At 41.7% G+C, this 27822-nt stretch overlaps 2 protein-coding genes across 10 annotated transcripts in view; one reads left to right on the top strand and one right to left on the bottom strand.

Annotated features, from left to right (window-relative positions):
- Positions 1 to 23516, top strand: SSR1 (signal sequence receptor subunit 1). Of its 3 annotated transcripts, XM_027897361.1 has the most exons (11): positions 1 to 226; positions 2401 to 2519; positions 3836 to 3923; positions 4089 to 4351; positions 5147 to 5223; positions 6878 to 6956; positions 7959 to 8052; positions 8620 to 8634; positions 10617 to 10680; positions 22308 to 22367; positions 22685 to 23516. In XM_027897361.1, the coding sequence occupies exons 1-11, from the start codon at positions 142 to 144 to the stop codon at positions 22707 to 22709; spliced, it is 969 nt and encodes a 322-aa protein (XP_027753162.1). In that variant the 5' UTR covers positions 1 to 141; the 3' UTR covers positions 22710 to 23516. The 3 variants fall into 3 exon arrangements, with proteins under 3 accessions (XP_027753162.1, XP_027753163.1, XP_027753165.1); XM_027897362.1 differs by lacking the exon at positions 8620 to 8634 and having other exon boundaries at positions 2 to 226; XM_027897364.1 differs by lacking the exons at positions 8620 to 8634; positions 22308 to 22367; positions 22685 to 23516 and having other exon boundaries at positions 6 to 226; positions 10617 to 11402.
- A 302-nt stretch (positions 23517 to 23818) lies between these two features.
- RREB1 (ras responsive element binding protein 1) overlaps positions 23819 to 27822 on the bottom strand; it is a 123094-nt gene continuing 119090 nt past the window's right edge. For 6 of the 7 annotated variants that reach the window (XM_027897357.1, XM_027897354.1, XM_027897355.1 and 3 more), the window contains one exon: positions 23819 to 27205. In XM_027897357.1, coding sequence (XP_027753158.1) covers positions 26700 to 27205 — 506 coding nt within the window. In that variant the 3' untranslated portion in view covers positions 23819 to 26699. The remainder of the gene's footprint in view (positions 27206 to 27822) is intronic. The other variant, XM_027897360.1, reaches the window with a different exon arrangement.

Raw genomic sequence — 27822 nt, 5'->3', positions numbered from 1 at the left:
CGGCCCCGGATGGAGGAGCGGGAGGAGGTCCCAGCGCCCGCTCCCGCACCCGCCGCCATTTAGACAGTCCCGCAGCGTCCGCCACCCGCCGCCACCGCCGGGGCTGGCTGCGCTGGGTGCCGGGCCGTTGCCGCCGCCATCATGAGGCGCCTGTCGCAGCTGCTCCTGCTCGCCTTGCTCGTCTTCCCCGCCGCGCTGCTGCTCGGGGGCGCCCGCGGCGGCCCAGGTGAGGGCGGGCGGATGAGCGGCCGCCGCTGCCCGGGCACGGGAGAGGGGTGGTGGGGCGGGGGGGATCCCCTTGGCGGTCGGGGGAGGGGGAGCCGCTGCCGCGGGGCCTGCGGAGCCCAGCGCCGCCTCCGCGACCCTCCCGCCGGGCGCTGCTCATTCATCGCGCCGGGCGCCCCGCGCACGTGGCCGCCGGGGCTGCGGGGCCCGGCCCGGTGCCTGCGGGGCCCCGGCCCCGTCCGAGGGCGTCCTGGCGGTGTGCGGGGCCGGGCCCCCGCCTCTCCCGGCAGAGCGGCCCGCGGTGTCGGGCAGGGCCCTGCGGCTGCCGCCCGGGCACCGGCCCCCGGCCCGGCAGTGACACCGGCCCGCCCAGACCCCGCCTGGGGACGGCGCAGCGGGCTTGTCCTCTTCGCCGCTCCCCGGCGGTGCTGGTTCCCACATTTCCCAGCAGATGCGCTGGCTGCCACCCTGCCTTCCCACCTCGTCTGCCGCCACCCCCCCGAGTGTCCTTGGCGACACGGAGGAGCGCTAATCTCTGTTTACGCTGCAGCGTTATCTGATTCACGGTCTGGAAATTGCCTCCCTACTACTAAGTTTGGGAAGGCAGGAGAGGGAAGGGAGGCTTCTCATCTAGCTCTTGCAGTGGGCTGCAGCACACGCTGTGTGTTAGTCCCTTGCCAGAGCCGGCAGCTCTCCTTTCCCGCTATTGCCACATCATCATCAGCCCCTCCAACATCCATTGAAGACTGTAAGCTACAGATATGAAAGAGGCTGCCGGGCAGCAAAGGGTGCCTATGGCTTACCCGTAGCCTGCTCATTTTTAAATTACGAAAAATCTTTATTCCTACACTTGAAAGTCTAAAACTTCAGCAAATAAAATCACAGTAGTTAAGGCTTGGGTTAAGTATTGCACGTGCTCGAGCAAGTCTTTGAGTGTACCTTCTAAAAGACACTTGTGAGGAGGGGTTGTGTTTGCTTTTTCTAGCTCTGACAATTCTTAAGTCCTCGGCTATACTTTTCGTGCTCAAGGATTCTTATTTCTAGTGAAAATTTTTAAATATTTATTTTAAAAGCATATTTATAGCAATTAAATCTTTTTGAGACTTGGGTAAATCAATCATCCGTTCACTTCTACTTTTTCAAATATGGAAAACGTTAGGTTTATTAACAAAAAAATCTGTCTTTTCTTGCGCATGTTTTAAAAGTTCTCAGCCTTGCCTCCACGTGCTGTAAACTGCAAAGGGACAGAACTTTGTCCCATGGCCAATATTTTTATTAGTCGTATTTGCCCAGTGTTTGAATGTATGAGGCTTGGCTCCATGAAAGCAAAGAGGCAATGAACTATCAGATTACACTTGTCTTGGAGTGTTGCTCTAGGTCAGGTTTCTTTTCTGACTAATGTTGTGGTTCTGTTGCATATATGGATATATTAGGACATTATATTGAAGTCATTGGCCCCGGCAGATGAACCTCAGGATTAAAGGGTGGGCTCAGTTCCGCGCACACTGTGTCTCACCTAAAAAATCCAATGCGCAGGCTGGAAGGTGGAAAGACCTTCCCCGGTTCTTCGTTCGCGAAGAGACTGGCCATTAACATATTGAAGTCATATTAAAAAAGACTTTTTTATGTTTTAAAACTTGAGTGAAAATATGTGCAAAAAATAATAACTTATTATCTACTTTTCAAAGGGTGCTGTTCTGTTATCAGTATGCTAATCATTTAGTAGACTTGCTAGTCTTAGAAGAAACAGTACTTACTAAATTAATTTCCTGGCAATAGCATTGTCTTATTTTCACTTTTTGAATTACAAAATTAAAATATTTTTATATGTTAACATGTTCCAAAATTAAGCAATAGCTTTTAAGGCAGATTTGTTGCCTTCTGCAAATTTAAGCATTGCTGTGTGCATGCTGAATTTTTTGTCATCCAACTATAAACGCTTTGGGTTTGAACTTGGTGGCGGATGAGTAGGTGAGAAAGTTATTAGAGAAGGAATAAGGCTGAAAGATCAACACAGGCATCATTTTAATGAGGTTTTTGCAACTGAGGCTTCAAAACACTGCATTGGACAGATTTTTAAGAACTTCAGACATTAGTTTGAGAATTGTACTTCATTGTCAGTTTTTGTTCATTAACTAGACATTAAAAAGGCTTTTTTGTATTTTATTTCGGTAGGTTCGGGTTTATTAGTTGCAGCTCAAGATGCTACAGAAGATGAGGAAGCTGTGGAAGATACTGTAGTTGAAGATGAAGATGATGAAGCTGAAGTTGAAGAAGATGAGCCAACAGACTTGGTAATTTTACATGAGCGTTACTTCAAAAGTATGAATTAGACCAAAAGTGCTTCAAGCTGGATAATTTACCTATGAGTTTAGTAACGTTGTTATTTTCCAATAGCTGTTTCCACATCTCTAATTAAGCTTGTGTTCAGTTTGAAGTGTCAAAAGGATTTATCTTTTCTTTCTGAATTACCAGTTGAGGAACCACATGGGTACAACCTGATTTCTTACTGCCAAAACTATAGGTCACAAAAAAGAACACCAAGTGAGAGAATCAGATTCTAATGGGAGCCCCCCTAGTTCTTTTCTAGCTTAAGCTGCACCTCAGTAAACTGAGAAGAATATTAGGCTATAGGACTACTTAATTCTGGCTTCTTTGTATTTATTTTCCAGGGGTAACAGAACATTTGTTTTGTAGCCCATTTTCACTTGCTACATTCCTAGCCTCTGACATTTGTTGCGGGGTATGTTGTGAGCATGTTGCTGTTTAGGGTCACTTGCTTCAGCTTGACAAATGTTAAAAATCTTTGACATAAGTTTCCCCTCAGCAGAGTCTCAGATATCTGATTTCAGGAAAAAATAATTTAACAATTGTACGACTGATCCGATATGATATCCACTGCTTCAGGTGGTCGTTGAAGCACTGAAATCAAATGAACTGACTTGCAAGCAATTAGCTGAGACTGTTTAAAATTGGGTCGGCCTTGTTTTTATTTGGTGGGGGCAGTGATGATCCTATGATCCTCAAGTGGAAAATAAGCCTTTAATGCTTGCATTTGCTGAATTAAAAAGTACATCATCACAAAGGTGAACTTGAGCAAGTGGGTCCACGAACTTGCTTAGTTCCAACAGTGTAACTATTTCCAGGCGTACATACGCCTAACTAATTAAAACTGAATAGAAAGCTGCTAAACACTCCCTCTGTGGTGAAAGTAACTCTCATTTGTCATATGGTTGCCTCTATTTTGGAAGTGCTTGTCTTCTAAATAGAAATGTCTTAGATGTGAACACTTAACATTTAGACTCTATTCTTTTCCTTCTACCCCCAAACAGAAACCATGCTGATTCTTTCTGATTCTAAAGCTTTCAATACAACCAAATGCAGTTCAGATTAGTACTGTGTCCAATATAACAAGTAGAAAGAGAAATGCTGAAAGTGATGCTGATCAAGTCTAGAGGGAGAACAGATTGTGCTAATCCTGCAACAGCAGGATATGGTGTGAATACTTGCTGTTGTTGCTTGCTTTGACACATGGGATTCTCACGAACCAAGCATGGTCTTTGCTTCACTGTTCATTATAGGATTTTTTCAAAAAAGTCTCTTGTCTTAGACAGAAGAAAAAGAGGAAGAAGACTTGTCAGGAGAGCCTAAAGCCTCACCCAGTGCTGATACAACCATCTTATTTGTGAAAGGTGAAGGTAAGAGTCCCCTGCTAATCTACCATCCTCTTACCGTTGCTTAGACTATGTCTGTGCAATTAAAACAGTGAAGCTCCAAAACCACAGAGTCTGTTCTAGATGATCTCTGTTTAGAAATTGGCTAGGTGGGGTATATGAAGTTTCTAATGTTTTTTTCTGTTTCAGACTTTCCAGCGAACAACATCGTAAAATTTCTGGTGGGCTTCACCAACAAGGGTACAGAGGATTTCATTGTCGAGTCTCTTGATGCTTCCTTCCGGTATCCCCAAGACTACCAGTTTTATATCCAGAACTTCACAGCTCTCTCTCTGAACACAGTAGTTCCACCACAGAGACAAGCCACATTTGAGTACTCTTTCATCCCTGCTGAGCCTATGGGTGGTCGTCCTTTCGGTCTAGTTATCAATCTCAACTACAGAGATGTAAATGTAAGCCTGATGTTGTAATTCATTTGAATCTTGCTAGTTGATGTGGAGTGCCAGGAAGGAACTGCTTAGTCGAGTTATTACCTCTTCATAAAGTGAATGCCTTTGTAATATTTAAGTAAATCACTAGATACATAAGCACAGTAAGTCCCCCGGGCACACTCAGTTCTTTATATGTTGCACTTAAAAAGTTAAGTCGGCAGTGGAAGCTAGAAGGCCTTAGAACTGTATAGTAGTGGGATGTACTCCTAAAAAAACAAACCGACCAAAGAAAACTAAAGCTTTGTTTAGGGAAACTTAATTTTCACTGTGCTTTTCAGATTGGGCTTTGCTAACAAACCCTACTGCCAATCTGAGTGCCACTGCAAACTCCACTTTAGGCAAATAAATGGCCAGTAGTTGCAATCTGGGGGAAGGCTATGCAAAACCATAAATGGGGATAAAACAGGGGATTCTTTTTCTCTTTTGGTGCAGGTCAAAGATTAACAGGCTTCTGTACCTTTGTGTTTTGGTAGTCGTAATAAGAACCCTTTGTATGTAATATTTCTTGTTATAGGAAATAACGTGCGGAAGGCCAGGTGTGACTATTTTAGTACTATCTAGACTGTTCTTTGCAACTGGAGCAAAACATTTGTGCTTTTATGTGTTCAGTCAAACTGGCACTACTTACAAACTTAACAAAATTTCATGCAGGAGTTAGTGCTTTCTAGAATTTTTCCAAGAACATGGAAAAAGATAAACATCTGTGTATGTGTTTAACAAATTAATTTGAAATGTTATGTGCAAACTTTGTTATAGGGCAACATATTTCAAGATGCTGTCTTCAATCAAACTGTTACAATTATTGAAAAAGAAGATGGGCTGGATGGAGAAACGTAAGGAGACTGGAGATGCAAGTTTAGTTGGTGTCCTGGTAGAACACGTTATTGATGGTGCCAGTGAGAATAGTTCTTGTATCCTCATTTTATTGAATGTTAGGTCTACTGTGTTGGTGGTGTACCAGGCATCTGACAAAGACAATGTTTACAGACTGAAAATAAGAACTTTTTCCTGAAATTAAGGTCTGTATTAATAGTGGGGATCTTCAGGATTGGTACTAAGTCAATGAGCAGTTTACAGATGTGTTCAGAGGATGTAAGCCAGGAATAGGACCGGATGTTATACAGGTACATAGCAATTCAAAGCTGTTAAGCTTTTGTTATGCTGCTGTGCCTTTTCCTAAGAGTTAAAAGATGCATAGTGTCCACAGTATTAGGCTGTGAGTCCTGCTGTCAAGACTGGAATAAATTTCTTCTGGAGCAGTCCAGTATAATCTAAGTTTACAAAAACTAGAAGATGTATTTTGGAGTACAAGATAGAGGAACTCAGTCATTCTTTGCACTATCCCCTATCTGTAGAAGGAATCTTTCAGGAGGGATCCTTTTCAAAGATAAGTAGATCTGACACACCTTACATGTTGCGAGCATATTCCGTGCTGATATGCTTTTAAATATTGTAACACTGGAGTGGAATTTTAAGTGAACCTTCTGAGTTAAAAAAATTATTCTTCAGAAATACTTGTAGACAATGTCGAGTATCTGAATTGTCCTGCCACAGGTAGGAACTGCCTGCTGAGCAAGCTTCCTTTTAAAAAAGGTCAGCCAAAAGAAATATTAATTCTTATTTCTCAAATAGAATGGCATAAATTCAAGAAAAATTGGTCACATGAAAATGTGTGATATTCTGAAAAAGGAGCTCTCAAAAGAATTTTGGTGTATTAGAATCAGTTTGTGCGAATGTCCCGTGAACAGATAATTACCCTATAACAGGGATTTTCAATTAAGTCTCTTGTTTAGTTTCATTCCATAATTTCCTTTATCGTAAATCTGACTTCAGATGTTCAGCTTGCAATAGGATTTTTACCTATAAACTCCCTACTCCGCAAATTAATTTTAGATATAACTTATGTTCACCTCTTGCTAAGTATCTACTGGTATTTCTGGTAAAATTATTCGAAAAAAACCCTAAATATGCAGATTAAAGAAATGATTGTATAGGTAGAATTCTAACTGTGGAACACAGAACAAGATAAGGAAGGTCTTTTAAAACTGTTGCAAATAAATTAAGTCCTAGAAGCAATTGCTTTGCAGTAGTCTACTAAAAGCATGTAAGAGATTTTTAAGGGCTTTGTAAGTGCTAAAGCTATCACAAACATAAATATTGCCTATAACCCAATATCTGGAAAGCTCATGATAGTGCAAAAAAGTTCTTGAAGTTACACAATTTCAGTATTTATTTAGAACAGTTTTCTAATTTATACAGCATTTTCAAATGTTCTGTTGTTCAGAATTAAGTTTATGATTACAGTTTCTGAAGTTGAAGTCAGAACATTTGTTAGCACTTCAGTTTCAGAATCTTTTTTTTTTCCCACTCCCCCCCCTACAGAAGTTCTTATGTGGCCAAAGCTAGGCTTAGATTCTGCACCTCTGTGTAAACTCTCTTCAGAACTTAAGATTTTTATTTAATGGTTTCTTAAACTGTTTTTTAAAGGATCTTCATGTACATGTTCCTCGCTGGACTTGGTCTACTTGTCATTGTTGGCCTACATCAGTTACTAGAATCTAGGAAGGTGGGTAGTGTGTTTGTCTATGTGCTTGATAATACAAGACCTTTCTGATGTGAAAAGAAAGCAATTCAGTATGACAGTACAGGTGAAACTACAGGAGATTTATTTTTAGAAACTTAGAGATTACTGGAGAAATTAGAGTTTTAAAAAACTTCATAACCGAAGACATTTTGGTCGCTCAGCTCATGCTCTTTGGGTCTGCTCTTTGGCACCACACTGAAGCTGAATTGGAAGCTTTGATACCTTCCAGTCACTGGATGTGTGTGTCTTCTGATTCACTACTTACTGGGTAGATTTTCCCCATGCTCTCTATTTCTGCCTATTAGTTTAATCCAGATCAGACTCTGGGGAAAACAGCTGTCTAGTCCTTTATTTAGTTCTCATCAAAGCTTTGCCATAATGTTGATTAGGGCCTTCTGAATTCTATTTGTAATTGTATTAATTTAGCTAATAACAGCTAAAGGTTTGTCTGGGTATGTGGTTTGGCAAGTAAAAGCTGTTGAAAGCTCAAAGTCTCATCTGTATGCAATGCCTAGGTGATGCCTTTGTGCAGTGTGGCTTATATTTTTGAAGGAGCTTCACTTGGGAATAAGTATGGGATAATTACTGTCTGTTGACATCTATTTTGTAAGGTGACATACAAGAATGTTGTGCTAATTTGAGAAAGCGTAACAAAACTGATCATCACAAAGTTTGATTAATCAGCCATTTTTTGCAACACATATAATGAATTGTCCAGGTGTGCATGAAATCCCAATGTCTTTATGAGGAATAAGGATTGTGAGGCATTAGCAGTGGTAATGTCAGGCTTAGGGGAATAAATTGCTATTAGGAGGGATAGCTTAGCTTTAACTCCAAAGACAGCTCCATACATTGACTAGCCTTACATTTATGCCTTAGTGAGATAATTACAATTCATTAAATGTAGCATTTTTAGTAATTTCTTATACTTGTGCTATCCAAACCTTGTTTGAAAGAAAAATCTTTTCTTTCTTGAATTTTCAGAGGAAAAGACCGGTACAGAAAGTAGAGATGGGAACATCAAATCAAAATGATGTTGATATGAGCTGGATTCCCCAAGAAACTTTAAATCAAATAAGTAAGTAGTCTGCCTTCCACAAACTGGAACATAACAAATCTAGTTTATCAATTAATTATAATCAAATAAGTAACTGATACCCATTTCTCAGAACTGCATATAAGTCTTCTAGGGAATAAAAACTTATCTAAAGCACTGTGCTTAATGATTAGACTGTTACTTTAGCAGCCTGGTCTTTATAGAACAAACTTCACTGGTTGATCTAATAATGACTATTGGTGACTTTTGCAATTCAGTCTGTAGACTATTTTTCAACAGTATAAAATCTCTACCCAAAACCTGCATCACAAAGGAGATTTAAATAGGAGAAAATGGCTGTCATCTCAAAGTTTCTGTAAGTTGTTTGGAAGTTTGCCTGTAGACCAAAGTTTTAAATGAGCATTAGAAGTGTATATTAACTAAAGCCACATTAAAACTTGTTATTAATGTCCTTCACAAATCCAAAATGATCAAGTTCTACTTGATACCTGATATGACAACAGTAAACCAAATATGTGATTTCCTTAGACTGTTCGTGGATATTTCTAACTTCTCTTACTCTTCTCTTTTGCTTTCCCATGGCTTCAGTGCAGAGTAGAAGAGGTGAGGCAAACTCTTTGTGAGCTGAAGAGTGAAAGTGGTTAATGTGCTGTCCATGTAAAAACTGGACATGGATAGAAGTACAGCTTCCTGCATGCAATGCCTGGTGATGTAGCATGAGCAGTAAAAGATAACAGAACAGATGCGTCCAATGGCATAAATGCATTTTATATACTTCTAAATTTATGTTTTTATGTATTTTGTGTATGCGTTTCTGGTTATACTGTAGTTACATAGTTTCAGTAGAATACTGATTAAGTATTGTTGTTTCTTTTAACAGTTCCCAGAATTCTTTATTTAAAAGGCAGATGTGTATTTTTGCCTTCCCCACTACCTGAGTGTAGTGTCAAACTGATACTATATGAGGATGGTAGAGGGAAGTTCATGACCAATGGCTGAGTTCACTTTGTTTCAGTGAGAAACAAGCCTCACCCTTGGGTATAATAGTTTACTTATCAGGTTTATCTTCCTGGGTTTTCCTCATTCTGGGTGAACTATCATCAGAAGCATTAGCTGATGTGAGGTGAAAGAGCCTCAACCAAGTGCATCCAAGACAAGATGCAAAGAAAAGTGCTTTGAAAACCCTTTGTGGGACCCACCTTTACTTAGCAAAGACTGCTCTTTTGATGAAATAAGCATATTCTCAGCTTCATTCAGTGTAGAATGGCTAGAGGCCTTAGATCTGATATGTGCCAGGAGCTGATGACTTTGCTTTTTTTATTCCTTCACCTTTTTTACTCTATTTACATGACTCTCAGTCTAGCAAGAAAATCTAAATGCTATTCTTTCTGAATAACAAGCTGTCTTTAAATGGGTTCAAATCCTGGTAATGTTTGGGTCCTGTCCCAGTCCCTTTCTTAAGCCAAATAGATATTAATATCTTTTCATATCTTTAATACCTGAAGTGTAGGAAAAACTGGTGTTTACATTGTTCTTAATTGTAGTTTTCTCAGCTCCAGGTTAGCTTCAGTTAGAACTCTACATTAGAATTCTTTAAAATATCTGGCCTTCAAGATCTTGGAGGTTCTTGAATTTTAATTGTTGAAAGACATTTCATACTGTACCGATTGGCTTATAATGGCATGATGGCTGCTCTTTGTGTTTGCACATACTCTAAACAGTGAAGTTATTGGAGATTATTTTGTTCAAGGAAATGTGCATTTTAAAGTCAGCAAGTGCACATAGCAATCACTTCAGTACTTCATACAGAATATTGAAGCTTTTCTACAATAATCATAGAACAACAAATGGCTTTGTATTGAGACCTTAAAGTTCATCTAGTTACAACCTCCCTGCCATGTGCAGGGACACCTTCCACTAGACCAGGGTGCTCTAAGCCACATCCAACCTGGACTCGAACACTTCCAAGGATGGGGCAGCCCCAGCTTCTCTGGGCAACCTGTTCAGCACCTCACCACCCTCACAGTCCAGAATCCCCATATCTGATTACAAAGTGCATCTTCATAGTCAAATGTGGATGCTTTTGGGAAAAGTGGGGCTTTTCACAAGAAAAACACTCATCTTCAACTGCTAATCTATATGAATGTGGAAATGCTTCATGCAAGACAAATTTGTTTAAAGGAGAGTCAATCATAACTTTTTCAGGAAGGCAAACTCAAGTCAGTATTGATCAAAATAATTCATTATCTTTATAAAGTGTAATTACCAAACATGAAATTTGTCTAAACAGCAGAGTGTGGTGGAGATGGTGTAGGTTTCTGGTCTTGGGTTTTTTTGCATTTTAGTAACTGGCAAATAGAGCAAACCTCACCCTGGAGTTGCATCTTACAGAATGGAAATGTTTTTTTGTTATCTTCTATTTAGGATGGAAAAGGCTGAACAAGTTGCTTGAATTGGCTTCTCTGTGGTGATATATTAGCAAGGCAGTCTGTCTTGTGTTTGGGAGGAGAAAAATACATGGTCACGTAACAATTGCGATTGATGCAACTCTAACTCCTTTTTTTTTTTTTTTTTTTTCTATCTAGATAAAGCTTCACCAAGGAGGTTGCCCTCCAAGAGGGCACAGAAGAGACCAGTGGGCTCTGATGAGTAATGTTAACTAAGTACAACAGTTGAACCTTTACTAATCCTGCCTGTTTGGTTTTTTTTGGATTGGAGTAGTGCAGAGAATCCATATCACCATAAGGAAAATACTGCTAAAGATTTGGACTGAACAGATTAACTGGTGTTAATATTACTGAAAATGCACTTCTCTTTTAATTTTTTTTTTTAATTGTTGGGGGGTGGGGGGAGGTACCCATTAAGATTTGTGCCTGCGTGTGTAAGCGGTTGGTCTTAACAGAAACATGTTACCTGAAATGTGCCTTTAGAGTTCTTTGTAATGCTGGCTTGTCATCTGTACATTGTCTTTGAAGGATTTTTCTCCTCTCCTTAATCTGAATGTCTAGTGACTTAATCAGTCTCGATTGTATCCTATCTGTATCAAAATCTGTATGCATTTCTCTTCTTCAGTAAGTAATGTTATTCTTTACAGCATGCACACACTGAAGTTTGTGCATGTGGTCCCATTTCAGTGGCAAGGCACTGATCATCTAGACTTCTGCATAGTTTGCATTCTAAAGGCACAATTGGGTATAGCTGCTTGTAGTGGTAGATATTTTGCTGCTGTTTTGATCTGGGCATGCAGTGACCTAAAAATCTGAACTTATCTGCATAGATGTTAGAAAGACTCTTACACAGCAGCAGAACTCGTGAAGCATGGAATTTGTGTGCTGAATTGGTATTACTACATAAATTTTTTTTATACCCAACTTGTTAAATGGTTAGTTATTTGAGCCGGGCCAGCAGCTTAAATATGCAGATCATAGTGGTAGTTCTGCAATGTTTACTCAAGAAACTATTGAACAAGACAGAACAACTCTTCAGTAAGTTCTTAGTTCTCTCTCCTAAAAACTAGAATGCCATATGTATCCAGATGTTGATTTTGGGCTTTTTTAAAGCTTTACAAGGATTTGCTGTACACACTTGAAACTGAATTTGAAAAATGGTTGGCATCAAAGAATTTTTTTATTGGCAAACTATTTAATTCACCCTTTATGGTTTTTAAATCTCACCCATCTTTCTGCTGCTCAGTACACTGGTCTGAGTTATTTTTTTCCTCAGTTCGTCTTTCTTACTAGTAACACAAATGCATATTCATCACTAACTACATGTTATTTCAGTACTCAAGCAGAAGAGCTCTATGAAATCAAAATGAGATTCCCTTTTACATGATTACCAGGTACTGAGGTATTGATCCACATCCACTGCATTCAGGAATTTAACTGACAGGGAAAAGAGCAGATATGCAGAGTGTCAGTTTGCTGCCATTCAGGCACTTGGGCAAGGCTTGCATTGTTTGCATTTCATCTGCATCTCTTCCTGTGTCTGAAGGTTATCTGGAAGCTTGTTGAGGTCAGGAAGAGGCATCAATTTGAGACCTCTGTCTTCTTTTCTTCCCCTTCCTGATCCCCACTTGTGGAAATCCTCTTCTAGATCTACACTTGCTCTGCTGGGGCTGAGCTTCTGAGTCAGTGAATGCTGAGCAACATTTCCAAATCCTGTCACAGTGTGTTTGAAGCATCTAAGCTCTGAAACTACCTGTACTGGCACTATTTTATTATACACTTTGCCAGAATGAACTGTGAAGGTGTTCTTGACTCACCTTGCTATGGAAGAGATGCTTTGTTCAACTTTCTAAAGATATAGCTAGTCCAGGCAGAATATTTTTTGCAGTTAAGATTGCTTAGTTGTCATACAGATAACTTAGCAAACAGTTGAATGCTGCCTTCATAAGGGGTATCTCCACTCAGGTTGCGTGGAACAACTTTTTTTGCCTTTAGTGATGTAATCTGACTGATTCTGTGGTAGGTTTGAGGGCTTATGTTCAAGCTTGCATTGATTCAACAGAGTGTTTATGTATTCAATGCTTTATGTTCTAAAGCCCTATATTTATTGCAGCACCTGATACACTGAACTTCTAAGTTCCCTCTCTTGGATTGTGTCTCTAACCTCACATCAAGAGGGTTTTTTTTTCATTTCTGGTAATAGGTCATGAACTGTGTGCTCTAATTCTCTCCAAGCATCAAAGGTACTGTCTGAGAGGGTGGTGATGAGAGCTGCTCTAGATACAGTGGTACGCCGGGAAAAGACAAAGGATCATAACAGAGGATGCTAATTCGTAATACTCTAGTCTTATTTGTTGAGATAAATAGATCAGCCCTTACTGAATGAGTCCTGGAGCAAGTGTGGCCTTTAGAAGCTGAAGGACTGTACAAATAAGAAGGAAGTAATCGAAGGTTTCAGTTTTTTTCTCTGCACTTGGTGATTTACCTTCCAAATGCTTAAGCTCTAAGCATGAAGTTCATAAGAACATTGGCTAGTAGACCACTACTGCTCATGATAAACGTCATAACAGTTTTGAATTACCCATTTCTCTTTTAATTTGCTGTAGTTGAAACTCAGCAAGAACATTCCAGTATGCAGTGGTAACTGAACTTTGGCATCTGTAAGTTATTTCTGGTGGATAAGCCAGTGTACTCATTTTTCTTCAAATGGGAGAACATAGTTGCTGCTTCATCCCATTGGTTAGAAACTTTTATTTTGGTACTTGAATTTTCTACTCAATTTTTAAACACACAGAGATAGCTTAGTGTCACAGATATGTTACTGGATATCATTATGATCAGCTGAGTGGGGTATCATTTCACTGGCTTAAAGATGAGACAGTAGCAATTCTGCCTCTCCCTATGCCACCCCTTTCCATGTGGCAGCCTAAGCTTTATTATAATCTAGAGTTATCACCACGATTCAGCTGGCTTGGTACACTGCCACACCACTGTTGTGAGGTATTGAGAAAGTCTCAAAATGAGAACTGAAAAAGATGTGGACTGGAGTTTCTTCATTATTAGTAAGAGAAGTTAAAGTGGTTTCAGACAGCACATAAACTATGGCCTTAGAGTGAAGGAACACTATTAATTCCTTTCTCACAGCTCCTTAACTTACTCAAAAAAATTGTGAAGACTTAACAGTTCTACACTTGGGGTAAGAAAAACTGCTTTAGAGTTCATGTCTACAAAGCAGTAACTGAGCTATAGGTGAACTGCATGTGATACTTGTAGCGTTCTGTATGCTGTCTGCTTCGTGACAGCAGTTCATTTTTTCCCAGTATCATTTACTCTGAGAAAGAAGAGTGGCTGCTGTCAGACTAAAGGATTGAAGCATCACCTTAATACTTCGTGTACAAGATCATTAAATTGCAGGCTGTAGAGATGAATGGAGCAGACTGGTGATGGTAGTGCTTGTTTAAAGAGTTATGCTGAAGCTCTTCCTTAGCTTGGAACAGGCATAATCAAAATTACCATTCACTGATTATTCCTGGAATGCATGGTGCTAAACAAAATGTTGCAGGTGAAAGCTCTGAAATCAGGGAAGTACCAGGGAAGCCAAATAATAATGTGGGCTGGCTGTCCCGTCGTTCAGTGTGCCCGATGTACTGAGCAGTAAAGAGTCTGTTCCCTTCTCCAAAGGAAGGACTCTACCTACCTCATAGGAGTGACACAAGGGCTGTTTCAAGCGTGTTTTGAAGTTATTTGAGACTTGCACAATACGCTTCCATGGAGATAGTAAGACATAGCACTAGTGTAGCTTGCTGGCAATCGCATACATAGATACATATTGTACCAGTTTAGTCCCCTCACTGAACAGAACTCAGCAGCTTTACACTTAGACATTTCTAAAATACACAGAGCAATTGCATTTAAATTAAAAAGGAGAGCAAAGCCAGAAAGGTCTCTTATTTTCTGCAAAAGTTTAAGGGCGGGCTAAGTAACATTCTTCTGATATTTTTTTCCATTTATCTTTAAATTTTCCCAGGGACTTTTTCTAATCAATCGATACAGATGATTGTTTGTGTAGCTACAATCAACAGTCAGTTAAGAATGACTGATTGTTTTGGATGATTAAGTTCAGCTGTACTGCAACTGAAGTGTTGAATTAACATCTAGGGTTTTACCTGCTGACTTCCATTAATAAGTGAGATGAGATCTCTTGAAAACAGCTGCAGGTTTTTTGTTAATTATACTTGATTTTTTTTTCTTAGTATTGTGTAGCTTTTTTTTCTTTTTTTTAATAAAGCATGAGTATGGCACCAAAAAAAAAAAAGGCCTTTTCCTTGATAAGCAACCTGTACTTGCAAATATGCAAAGAGTGAAAACATAGTATTCTTAAAAAGCTGCTTCTCTACAAGTGTAGTTGGAATGGAAATAGCATTAAGCAAATACTCTGTTTTGGACAGTGGACTCATAATTAAGATTAGAATTCTTTATAAGAATGAGGGAGGGCCCCGGGAAAATGTTCAGTAAGTTCTTGAATCCTGCTCAGTTGAAGCTGAGCCATAATCCTCTACATTTCTAGAAAGAATAACCTGTTAAACCATAGGCAATGGAAAAAGGATTTGTTAAGATGCTTAAAGGTTGCTGAAGCACAAGGTTCTAATACAGCCAAATCCTTTTGGCGTTTCCATGAATGCTGTTATCTGACCAAACAAACGGTGACATTCCAGGCAGTAATTCTGAATGTAGCAGTTCCAGCAGGTGTATTGCATCCAAACAGAACAAGTTAAAACATCCTAGTGAAAAAAGCTAACAAAAATGGCTTAAAAATAAAGGATGCTGGGACTCCTGCATTTGTGAACTATATCTGTGGATAAATAAGGGAAAAATTAAAAGCAGATGTGTTGATGTATTTTTAGGTCCTAGAAGACATAAAAATAACTCTGAAATTTGAAGCCTGCCTCATCTTTCCCTGAAGAGATCAAGATAGATTTTTAAGATCTCATCTTGGTATCTCTTCTTTCTAAACCAGTTATTGCAATCTATCTATCGCTTATCTTTTCTGTCCCCTCATGTTCATAGTCTTTGCTATAAATTTATATTAGCCAAGATGCAGTAATATTTCAGCATTACAACATTTCAGGCTCTTAACTGATGAGGAAAAGCTGAAACTTAACCTGCCCTTTCCTCCTCCCTCTCTGTCTGTTCAGCTGACATGGAAACCACAACTTGTCATGCCTTAACTGAGTTTTCTCTGTGCCACTTAAATTCACATAATGAAACCACCACTTAAATCTGGCTCTTTCACACAGCAAAGAGAATACTAGGAGGTGATGTATTTATCCTCACAACTGTCTGAGTAAGGGATATTTTCAAGATGATCTCAGCATATATTCTAGTAAAGAAGGTTCAGTCCTGTCATGCAGGGCCTGGAAGGAGCTGCACAGCATAATTTTCATAGACATGAAGCTGCAGTGGTGGAGCATGTGGGATTAAAGCATTTACCCTGGAGAAAAAATACAATACCCCCTTCAGTAGATGGAAATTATTACAGCCAGCAATACCCAAACCTACCAGCTGAGGGATCTCCCAAGCCTGTGACAAATGCTCCTCATAACAGACAAGAGAGTTTTAGCCCCTTCTCAAAGAGCAGCATCTACATGGATGGGTTAGAGCAACTGTGTTGCTTTCTTAATCATTCCTTGCTGTATCTTGGTCACCAAAGTAAATCTGAGCACTCTATTTTTCTGTGCCTTTCAGAAAATAATTGCCAAGTGTGAAGCTTGGAGTCAGAAAAGCTGTAAGGGGTTGTGTCTTGCATCCACAAAACATCAGGGCTGTAGCCACCTGCAGTGTTAGTGCAAGGTGTTGCAGAGGCAAAGTTTAAAGGGATGCTCCATACACACTGCCTCTGCCATCTGCTGTCCTGGTGCTGGCCCCACAGCCAGTTTTCCTGGGGTTAGAGTTGTATTACATTGGACCTTTTAACCCTATGTGCACCTTGACCACAGTCAGATAAAAATAGGTTCTCATTCAGCTTTTCCATGAAGGCTGGATCAAAGAGCCCAGACTGTTCAGAACACTGAAGCAGCTTCCTTGCCTGCAGAAGCAAGCAGGGGACACGACCTTGCCAGGACAGTATGCTTGATCCCAGGGTCAGCTGGCAAGTTTTCCACCCCTAAGTTTTCAAGAGAGAAGGAAAGAAAGAACACACTGTTTTCTGTAGCAGGGAAGAAGGTCTTAAAATGCCCTATTGCAGGTTTCCAGTGCAAAGGAAATGCTAGAATTTAAATAGTGTCTGATGACTGTTGCATACAGTGTGGCAAACATTGCCACCAAAATAACAGGTTATATTTAATAGCAAGTTTAAATACCCTGAAAACACTTGATTATGAAATGCATCATTTTCCTTAGAGCTAGTATTTAAGACTTAATGCTTGGTTGTTTGTAATTTTTCACACCTGAAAATGACATTTTGTCCTCTTAATTTTATCTTGTTGCTGCTACAAGCAAGCTGGAAACCAGGAAGCCCATCTTGCTGAGGCACCCCGGGAAAGGTGGTGCATGAAATAGGATTTAGCTTGTATTTTAAAAACTACACTACACTCCTTTCCACTATATTAGTGGTCTGATAGGTTCCCTCAAGGTCCTCTTGAGACTGAACTCAATCTGCTCCCGTTTAAAGCGTCTCACTGGGTGTCACTGTTCCATTAGTTAGGTGCAGTGCTTGGGGTTACCCATTTCTTTCTGTGACAGTCCCCAAGGGCCATCACCCCTCATTTCTGTCCTGCTGAATTTATAGAACTGCACCAACCCAGATGTCACTGCTTTGCTATAGTGGGAATAAGTACTCGCCCTCAGGGACCTGCTAACGAACTGCAAAACATCCCTCAGCTGCAGTTCAGTAAAACACTGCTGGAAGGAATTGGGGGAGAGGCTGCTATCACTTTTAATTAAGTGTTGTTCAAATTAAGTACCTTTATTTTTAAGCGTGTGTTTTACAGCCGCTAAAGACTTTTGGTTCAGAAAAAGAGTTCAAAACTGTCAAAGAGGCGCACTCAAGTAATAGCCCAATGCATTAGAGGCAGCATGTGGCTCTGCATCCTGTGCCAGAACACGTTACCACGGGGTGCACATTTGGCTCAGTTGTCCAGATCTCTTTCCCTCACCTACAACACTGGCTCATTTTCTAGCAGGCTCTGTGTCTCAGGGAGCTGTGCTAGACAGCCCCTGTGGTTTAAACACCAAAAGATACTGACAGATAGTGATCTAGACACGAGATCAGAAATCAAACTCACTGTGTTGTGGTGCAGACTTAACAGACTGCTGTGTACATGCAGGCAGGTTGATACTCTGATTTTCTCTGGCTGTGGAAAATAATGGACCTGGTACATGTAACCTCGAAGCCTCAGTCACACAGGCATCTTGAAGGCAGCAGATGAAATGGTGTTAAACATCCTGCCACCAAAAAGGGACATTCTGGCAAAGTGTGCAAATCCAGGAATACTGGATCCCATTCAGCAGCAGTGCATGTGGTAGAACATGGGAGGCCATGTGCTACCTCCTCCCCAGCTGCTCCCTGGGAGCCCTGTGCATCAAGAAGGGCTGTGCTTCGCTAGAATTAGAGGAAAACAGCAATGACGATGATTAGATTTTTTTGTCTACAGCCAGGTTTTACCTGGTCACCCTCCTGTTCCCAAGCACAGGTCGTGGTAAAGCTTGAGTTGCAAATACTTGGGAGAAATAAGGGTTAAACAAGCCTACATCTCACAAGTAGCACTACCATCATCCAAAAATAAAATACAAATATTTCTTTTGGGTGCAGGTTCATTAGAACTTAGATGCTCCTCATTTAAAACAAACCTAAGCTGTCCTCTGTACAATCAGGAGATGGGAGGAAGGTTAACATATCAATTGCTTTAGTTACCCAAACGTAACTAACCTTGTTCCTGCACCCACTCCCTCTCCGGGGGCAGGGGCTGATAGTCCTGTGTGCACACACTCGGGAAGGGCCATTTCTCTGCACATTTCCTGCCAAGAGGCAGGTTTTGCTGTTCCTCATGCCCCAGCTGCTCAGGTCATGCCCTGCTGTAGAGCCACCGACCCTCTGGCTGACATTTTGTCCTAACCTTGGCACCTTTTTATGAGCAGCACGGCTGTGCTCCACGTGTGGTTACAGGCTAAAAATTACCGACGGAAAGTCAGCCCACAGCCACGCTGGCCTTTATTGCATTAACCTCTGCCTCTGAGATTATGAAAACAGATCAGGCCTTTCACGATGAAAAGCCTTTTCTCCAGCAGATTTCTCTTATTTACAGCCTCCCATTAACTGATGTTCATAAGCTGCTTCACAACCCTCGCTGAAAGGGCTCTAGAGAAGTTCAAGCGCTTTCACAACAGCGTATTCCAAACACCCATCGGCCAGAGTTTCCTCATACACTCCTGGCAGTTTTCCCTGACAAACAAGAGACAAATCTGGCACAGGAGAAATAAACTAGCACAGCAAAGGAGAAAGCTATTTTCAGTTCCTACTACTCAGAGGATTCCTACAACATTTACTGCATTACACAGTGAGGCTGGGTGAGCCAGAGGAGTCTTCCCACTTACTACTGTTTAATATATGAGAAAAAACCTGCTTCCCTTTTGTGAGGGTCTTTTTAGGTTGAGGGGGGACTTGAGAACTGAAAGTAGGAGACACTACTAGAATTTTAGGAAAAACTCAACAGTGTTTCTCAACTCCATTTAGTTTCACCTCTACAGAGTGATGTCAGATGCATCCTGAAATGAAGGCATCTTGGCACTTTACCTAGCAATACTCTTAAGGTTTTGATTTCCCTAAAAAAACCAATCAAGCTTTTTGTCTGTCTTGTACCCCTTTAACACTGGCATATGTGTGCAGATTCCGTGCCACTTACCTGAGGTGACACTTGCATAAGTCAACAGCAAGGCAGATGCTCCTGTACCTGTTGGGCATCCCATTCTGTGCAGTAACCTGCTAGCAGTCTGTGTCTTCACTGCTGTCTTGGAGCAGGCCAGCTGCCCTCTGACTCTCCACTGTATTTCTCCCAAGTATTAAACCACTTAATTTCCTTTTTAAAAAAGGTATTTCTGGAAAAAAAGCTTCATAAACATCTTTTTACAATGCTGAACGTGCTGCTGCTCACAAGCACAACACACTTATCCACAACCTAACCTTCCTGCCATCCCTTGCTTTGAATAGCCTCCCTTCACAGGTGAAGCCACTGATGGGCCCTGGCATTACACAGGGATGGTGCTCTTTTGCACCTGTAGAGGTGCAGCTGGTGAGGGATCCTAAATCTGTCCCGGAGCACTCCTCCCTATGCTGTGCCCCCTCCCAGTCCTCTAATAGTTCCCAAGCAAACACGTGAGTACCACTGGATAAATAAGTCTCTCACTTGTCCTAGGGCCAAGGGCACACAACCACCTGTGTCTGACACCTCAACATGTGGGAGAAACACCTTGGGCTTACTTGTTATAAATCATCCTTTCAGGATTGTCAAGAAGGAGCTAAGTCCTCTCAAACTGCATTCCCAATACACAATCCTCAGCTGAGGGGACTAGGAAAGACACCAATGAGGTTATGTTGAGAAAGGCCAAGAGGTATGAACTTGCTGAGTACAAGTCTGTGCATCTGCAGGACGTGCTTCAGACATATGAGATGGGGCTCCATGAACAAACCACTTTTTCTGTTAAAGCTCTTCAAAATGAGAGGGACAGGCTAAGAAACCCCAGCTATGCTGAGCCTCCTATCGCTTTAGGGATATTTCCATTTTCTCTAATCCTGTGATCCAGCATGGCACTAATTTCCAAAGACTAGGGAAATCTCTCAGCAAATCTGCAGGTAGCTGCAGTCACTGGTTTCCAGACAGTGCCAATATGCTCCTGGATGTTTGTTTCCCTTGTTCCCTGTGTGTGCATGTGAGGACATGGAGCAAGGAGCTCCAGTGTGGGGCTGGAGGCCAAACCCAGGAACTCCAGAGCACACCCAGGACTCAAAGTCCAGGGGTCACCACAGTGAAATGGTGATATGGCACCAACCTGCAGCGCACCCACAGCCAGGAGACCGGTCACGTACCCTGGTCAGATACCACACAGGCAACCCAAGATGCAGATACTGAGTCAAATCATGTCGTCCCACTTAGGCTAGATACATACCTTTTCCTACACACACTCCTCCCCCTTCCCCAAACCTTGGACAGTTTTTCATGAAACATTCAGCTCTTCCCTGACATTAAGGGGGTTTTCAGAATCCCCCAAGTCAATTCCTTCATTTAAACAGATGGGAGCACAAAACCCAGCATCTCCCTCGTTGATCCTTTTGCTGTTGCAGCACAGCCCCTCCCCTGCACAGGTGATTACAGTTTAATGCCAAGGAAGGGAAATACAGGGGAAAAGTTTTTTATGCAGCTCCTTGGCTGGAGGCTCAGGTGACCCACAACACCAGAAGATGCTGGTGCATTGTACAGGTTTAACTCACTTCCTTCCCTGATCTCGGCTATGCCAGTACTCAGGTTCTTGGAAATGCCGGCATGGCCCCTTTTTGCACAGTCCAGCAGTTAAGAGATTTTCTGATTAAACAGTCCAATGCATTTCTCCATCTGTTTCTTTTCCTGCATTGTCAGAGTGGGTGATGAAAAATGGCACCTCTTACATTGACATACAGAAAGTGCCGCTTACTCTGTGCTGGGGTCTTGTCTCCCTTTTACAGGTAGTCCTAAATCTCAGGGTTTCTAAAAGTGTAATTTTCAATCCCACTGTAACACTACACAAAGGCCTAAAGAATATGGCATGTGTGACTCCCCAAACTGGTGAAAAGTTTCAAGTACACTTTTGCCCCTTGCCACCTTTGTTACTTGAATTGTCACCAATTTTATTTGAGAAAGCTTTTTTTCCACAGAACAGGTCAAAACACTGTGTTAAGTGTCAACAGCAAATTATTTCTCATTGTACTCACTTTCTGAAGACCTTGGTGTAGGCATTCAGCACTCCCATCCCTCAGATTCTGGCTACTTTGTGACTGGATACTGGAAAACAAATACCTTTATTGCTTTCTCTTTACCTATTTGCAATTTAGTAGCAGTAAAAATGCAAAAGATGCTCCAGCCAGGGTCTGCTTTGGGACAGCCAGTTTTTACCCAATCCTGCTATCTCCAGCCCATTCCCACAGCCCACAGCTTCGTACTCTACCCTTGGAAAAAAAAAAAAAAACACTCTCCTGGTGCCCCTCACTGCCCAGACATCCCTGTGGTGGCACAGACTTATATCTTCCCCAAACCTTAATGCTCTGGGCTAAGTGTGTGGCCTCCATTCCTGAGGCACTGCTGTGAGATAGATCCACAAGACAAGGGCTGTGCCACTCTCTGTCCACGTGGAGAATTAACCTGCAGCTTCACCTTTAAACACAGTGGGGAGAAAAATCTTTAGGGAATGAGGCAAGGAAGCAGCAAGCTGGAGGACACACAGAGACACTCCCACCACCCCACCTCTCCGTTAACCTGGTATTTCAGGCCAGGTCTGCCACTGGAGTTGGTGTGGGGAGGAGTGGAGGCAAAAAGAGGGAAAGGGAAATGCCACCAAGGAGCAAAGTTCAGCTGGCCCTGCAGGGTGTTACCCTGTCAAAGGCAAGAAGAGCAGGGAAATTCCCAACCTGTGAATAGTCATGGCAAATTCAGGCAGAAGGAGAAAAGGGCTGGGCACAGCAACTATAACCCCTTCCACGGCCAAGAACCAAGTGCTTCTAAGTCACCTATTTTGTAAGTAACTAGTCACAGTCACTTCCTAGCCACATAAACTCATCCCACTTGATTTTACACCTCTTGACAGGTCCCCACACCACTTGGATGCAAGCTTCCCATCAGTCTCACGAGAGGAGAGGAGACACAGGTCAGTGGGTGGGAGAGGGAAAACTTATTTTCTGCTGGTTTCCTCCCTCAGAAATCATGTCTCCACCCCCTCAGCCCACCTAGAGTGCATTCACAGAGCCCCACTTCATCGGGTATCCTCGGTTTGGGGCAGAGCTGACTGCTTTTCTTTGAACCGGGCCCTCTTCAGGGACGAGGGCCCAGCTCCTCATCAGAGGAAGTGCTGTGAGGAATTTTTACCTCTGTCAGGATGGTGCAGGAGGCTTGAGGGAGGAAAGCAGCAGCAGTTCACCCCAAGTCTGTCTCTCTCATTCTGAACCTGGTTCAATTCTCTGCCAGAAAGAGCCATCGCAGCAGGACTTAGGAAGATGGGGATGCTTCAGCTTCACTGCAATTCCCTGACCTCCAGAGCTGGATACACAACTCAGATGATTCTTTGGCTCACTGTCCTGTGAAATGCATTTTATTTATAGGAAGGCATATAAAATGCAACTAAGGCAGCTCTGACAAGCTAAAACAAAGGATTTCTCTCTTTGTGACACATGAACGTGGCTTTTGAATACATCCCAAAAAGTTCACAACCATAAACATTTATGCAAGAAGAAAACTACAGTGGCAGAAACCAACTTAATTTACACAGAAAACAACTGATACAGTGTTAATCGCCACAGCTGGAAGGACGCTCCCTTATGTGACCGTGGGGCTACAATTAATAGAAGAAAATAAAGAGAACCCTGACCCAATGCCTATGCAGGAAAATCAGCACCAAAGTACCTTCCTGTTGTCTTCGGCTGCTGCGCTGAGGAACTACACCAGGAGAAAAGCAGCATCTCGAAGGGGCTTGACTACCAGAAAACGGTGGTCTAAAGGAACACGCCTTTTCAGAGTGCTGCAATCATCTGCAACTCAAACTCAGACCAACTGAAGGAAGAGAAATACTGATGGTACTGGCACAGATAAGATCTGGCTTGTACATCATCCTCCAGCAGAACTAAGTCTGAGAGCAAGTTACAACAAACGCACAAGAAGAGCCACGTCCATTTCATAACCTATAATTTTTAAATATAACATTTTATTGCTTAGATGGTTTGATACAGAACAAGTTTTACTTTTTATTTTGAATTTGGAAGTACTGTACAACTGAATAAAAAGAGGAATAAAAGTACCAAAACAAATGTGTGATTCTCTGTTCATGTGGCATAAACCAGTCTTGTACACAATTCGTAGCAGCAGTTTAAGTTCCCTTTAGAAAAATATGAATTCTACACATTTATTACTGTTTCCTGCATGGGATGAAATCACTAGGATTAAAATTCCTTCGTGGAGAGAGAGAAGAGAGAAAAAAAGACACAGAGAGAAGATGATGAATCATTCTGAAAATGGAATCAGACTGTCACATAGCCCCCGAAAGTTATTTCACAACAGCCTCAAACAAAGTTCTCTCTTTTTTTTTTCCTTTGTTTATTTTTTTTTTTTGCGCTTTCACAGTCAAGTGCTTAATGTAGTGATTGAATTATCTCCATGTTAAGTCCATTGCAACTCAGGAAAAAGAATTTTAGAAGATCTTTTTTTGTTTTTTTTTTTTTTTTTTTTTTTTTTTTTTTTTTGTAAAAGCCCTGAGAGAGGAAAAAAATAAAAAGATTCAAACAAAAATCATATAGAGACAAATTAGCTGAACATGCAAACTAAAGCCTAAGATTCACCCATAGTTTAAACACATTATAAATTTCACAGTTTAATATTGGGGAAGGAGGGGAAACAAAAAAAAAAACCCCAACAACAGCAACAGTTCTCAGTCAAACTCAACTAATAAAAATGTCAATAAAATGTGGCAAGACCTTATACTCTACTAGGATATAGATAAAGGCTAAATAAAGCTTTAAATCAATAGTGATTATTGCTAGCAGATGTCCCGGCAGGATGCTGGGAATTAATTACTTGCTACATTGTTCTGCAGCATATAGTTTAGTAATGGCTTCTCCCCCACAGTATTGCGCAGTTTAGTGTGGAGAGTTGCAAAAAAAAACAAAAACAAAAAGAAAACAAAACAAACCCAAAATAAACAAACAAAAAAACAAAGGACAAAACCCAAAAAATACCCAAAATAATAATAATAATAATTATAATTATAATTATAATAGTAATAACAATTTAAGGGATGCATGAACAGGTTTTAATTAAGTAGAATGCACCTGGGTAGAGTTTCAAATGAATCATTGGTTGTGATTGGTTTATCTATATCTGGCATTAGCTTCGTTTCAGAACTGGTTCAAACATCCCTATTTAAAAATTAAAAAAAAAAAAAATCAACCACAAAAAAATAGAAATCACATATACCTCAACCATTTTTTCTTATTCTATTTGCAAGAATATTACTCAAGAACGCTTCTCTTCCTTTGAATTCTGGACAGTGAGATTTCAGTCTCCAGAAATTTTCCGAGAATTTTAATATATAGATAGATATATAAAGATATATATATTATATAATATAGACTGGGTCCGAGGCCCACTTCCTCCATGTCTGGTGAGAGCAGGAAAAGCAAATCTGCGGGGGGAAGGAGGGAGGGTCACAGTGCGGGCTGGGCTGGGCTGGGCTGGGCTGGGCTGCAGTGGTGGAACAGCACAGTGAGGCTCCGGCAATGCTATTATGGCTCTGTCTGTCCCAGAGGTCATGACTGAAGGACAATTAACAAACAACAATAACGACAACAACAACAAGGACAACAAAAACGCTGTGCACTCCTAAAAATGCGCAGCTACAGTAGGATACATATTTCGCTTAACCCCTTCAATACTGGTGGCCGGAGTGTCACCTGTTGCCGGCAACAGGAGCCATACGGAGAAATTCCAGCTGCCAGCATTAAAGGGGTTAAATTACTGATATGAAATTTAGACGCACACCTCAAGTCTTCAAGCATCAACCCCAAAATCTCAGGAAGAATTTAATTTTTTTTTTTTAATTTATTTTATTTTATTTTAACATGTCGTATATCTGTAGTTTAATTACCAGTAGTATTTTCTTGCTCTAGAACGTGACAGTAGCAAGACGAGGGTAAGGCTCGCATTTCTCTCTTGCTTTCAACTGGAAGACTGGAATAACTTTGCTCTTTAAGTAACGCACGCTGTCACCAATGTGATTGCAACAAGACTAATCCAGCACTCGCAGTGCCTTCCTCACGCACCTGGAAGGGCCCGGCGCGGCCCCATCCTCGCACACCTCTCCCCTGATACGCACACACGCACCCACACGCACGCACTCACACCCCACCACGAGTGAGGTGTACCCCTGCACAGGTGGGATGATACCTCGCTGGCCTCCACTCGACTCTCTGGTCAGAGGAAGGGTTTCATTTAAAGTACAGTGGAAGAGCTGCAACACAGGAGGAAGAGGAGGAGGAGGAGCAGGAGGAGGAGGAGGAGGAGCAGGAGCTGGTGAAAGCATTAAGTCAAAAACACTTCGAGAGGGATCCAAGCTGCGCTACGCATCTCCGTGGGCAAATATTGCCCATTGGTTTCTGCTGACTGCAGAGACAAGCGAACTGATGGATTTATAAAATAATAATAAAATAATAATAATAATATACTGAAGCAAATCAAACATATGTAACAGCAGGTGCATAATTTCCATAGGTTACGTTGCTATGTAACTCTTCTCTGTATGCATGCTCAGTTCATGACGGCCAGAAAAAACCCCTAGGATTCAGAAGACCATTTCTAATGCTGAAAAGTGGAAACAAGTGTGAGGTTGAAATTCATTGTGTTTCCTGCTTTTGGCTTGAACCACTTCGAACACCTTCAACTGCCACGTTGTTCAGGCCTCGAACAGGCTTAATGCTCCACCGTGTGGCAAATGCAAGAACAACTACTGAGAAAAAACAATAAATCAACATCTCCTCTGCATCTCCTCTGACTATTTCATATGAAATTCACATCATTTTTCTTCCAGTTATTGGCTGTGGTATCCAAGGGCCTCCCACCCCACTGCCCCCATTTCCAGCTCAGAGAACAAACACAGCGACTATCACAGATATACAAGAACAAGCTCACACACACCAATACAAAAGGTAACATTAATGCTTAAATGAAAAAGGGTCCTCTCCAAATAATTCTTTAAAATATTAAAATCATTTTTGAAAAAATCTATAATACCAAAAGATCTAATAAAGTAGTAAGGCACTCAAATCAGTATACACTGTAGTCTCTTGCATTATTATACTGAAAGGCATATGGCACCGTGTCCAGTCTGCCATACTCTCCCCACAGCTGTAGGTCGCTCTTCCAAAACGAGACTCCAGAAACCTTGCTTCTGCTGGCTTCAGTTTGCCTGCTGGGACGGGTCCAACCTCCTAGCAAGTCATTCAACCCCCAAGAGCTGAGGTGCACTGTCTGCAGGGGCAAGGATGTGATTCATGGGAGATGGTGTGTTGTGCATCTCCAGCAAGTCTTGAATGAAACCTGAGGGCCCCTCGTGCTCGGAGCCACCCCGAGGTTCCTGGTCTTTCGCGGTCTGTTTCTGCGCGCTCTTGGTGGGCTCCATGAGGCAGGTGCTGCTCCTCTCCTCTCCGCAGGGGGAATCCATGACCGTGCCGGCCAGGGACTCATTTCGGCTTCCCATGAGGGGTGTATGGCTACCGACAGCCCCCGCAGAGTCACACTCGTTTTCTGAGATGGGGTTGGCGCCACTGTGATTGGACTCATTTTCACTGTCTTCTTCACACCTCGACTGGGTCTCCTCCTTGTCACTCTCCTTCCCGTGGTTTCGGGCATTTTTGACTTTCTGGTGTATGCGCTGGTGACGAACCAGGCTGTGCTTCAGAGTGAAGGTCCGTTCACAGGTTTGACACTTGTAAGGTCTCTCACCTAGAAGAGAATTAAAAGACAAAATCAGCTGTAAGGTCACAAACGTGCCTCCCTCTTGTTTCAAGCAGTGTAAAACACTCTGCTCTTTTGTAAATTCAGAACCCATATCAAACATGGATGTCACATTTATGCTGATATTTTGCTTCTGTTCTAGCGAGCTAGCTGATGGAGTGCATGCAGGAATACAGATACATTGCCTATGGCACAAATGAAAAATCAAAACCACGTGTCTTGAGACAGCTACAAGCTTGGCAAGGCCCTGCGCTAAGGAGGGAGAAAGACTATAAGCACTAGGTGCTCATTAGCATCCTGTCGAATTTAGTCTGCAACTTTTCTGGAAGAAGTTTGCAGTCAACCTCTGCATGGAAGGATGAAGATACAGCCCAGGTAACTGTGGTGAATACCACATGAGAAATCATCTTCCTCTCTCTTAGATGCTGACAGATGGGCAAGGAAGAAACGTGTAGGTTAATCACTGAAGTCGAAGACAGGCTGTCACAACAGCCCCTCCTCTTTCTGTGAATCAGAAGACAGTATCGCCACATTCCAAAGTGGACACAGAACAGCTAAAGGGCCTAGGCTAGTCAGGCATTCATGGGACATGGGATGTGCTTGGC

Source organism: Empidonax traillii, unplaced genomic scaffold (assembly GCF_003031625.1).
Source record: "Empidonax traillii isolate 1590-97213 ecotype Southwest subspecies unplaced genomic scaffold, ASM303162v1 scaffold537:size946161, whole genome shotgun sequence".
Lineage (NCBI taxonomy): Eukaryota > Metazoa > Chordata > Aves > Passeriformes > Tyrannidae > Empidonax > Empidonax traillii.
This window is presented reverse-complemented; position numbering and strand designations above follow the sequence as displayed.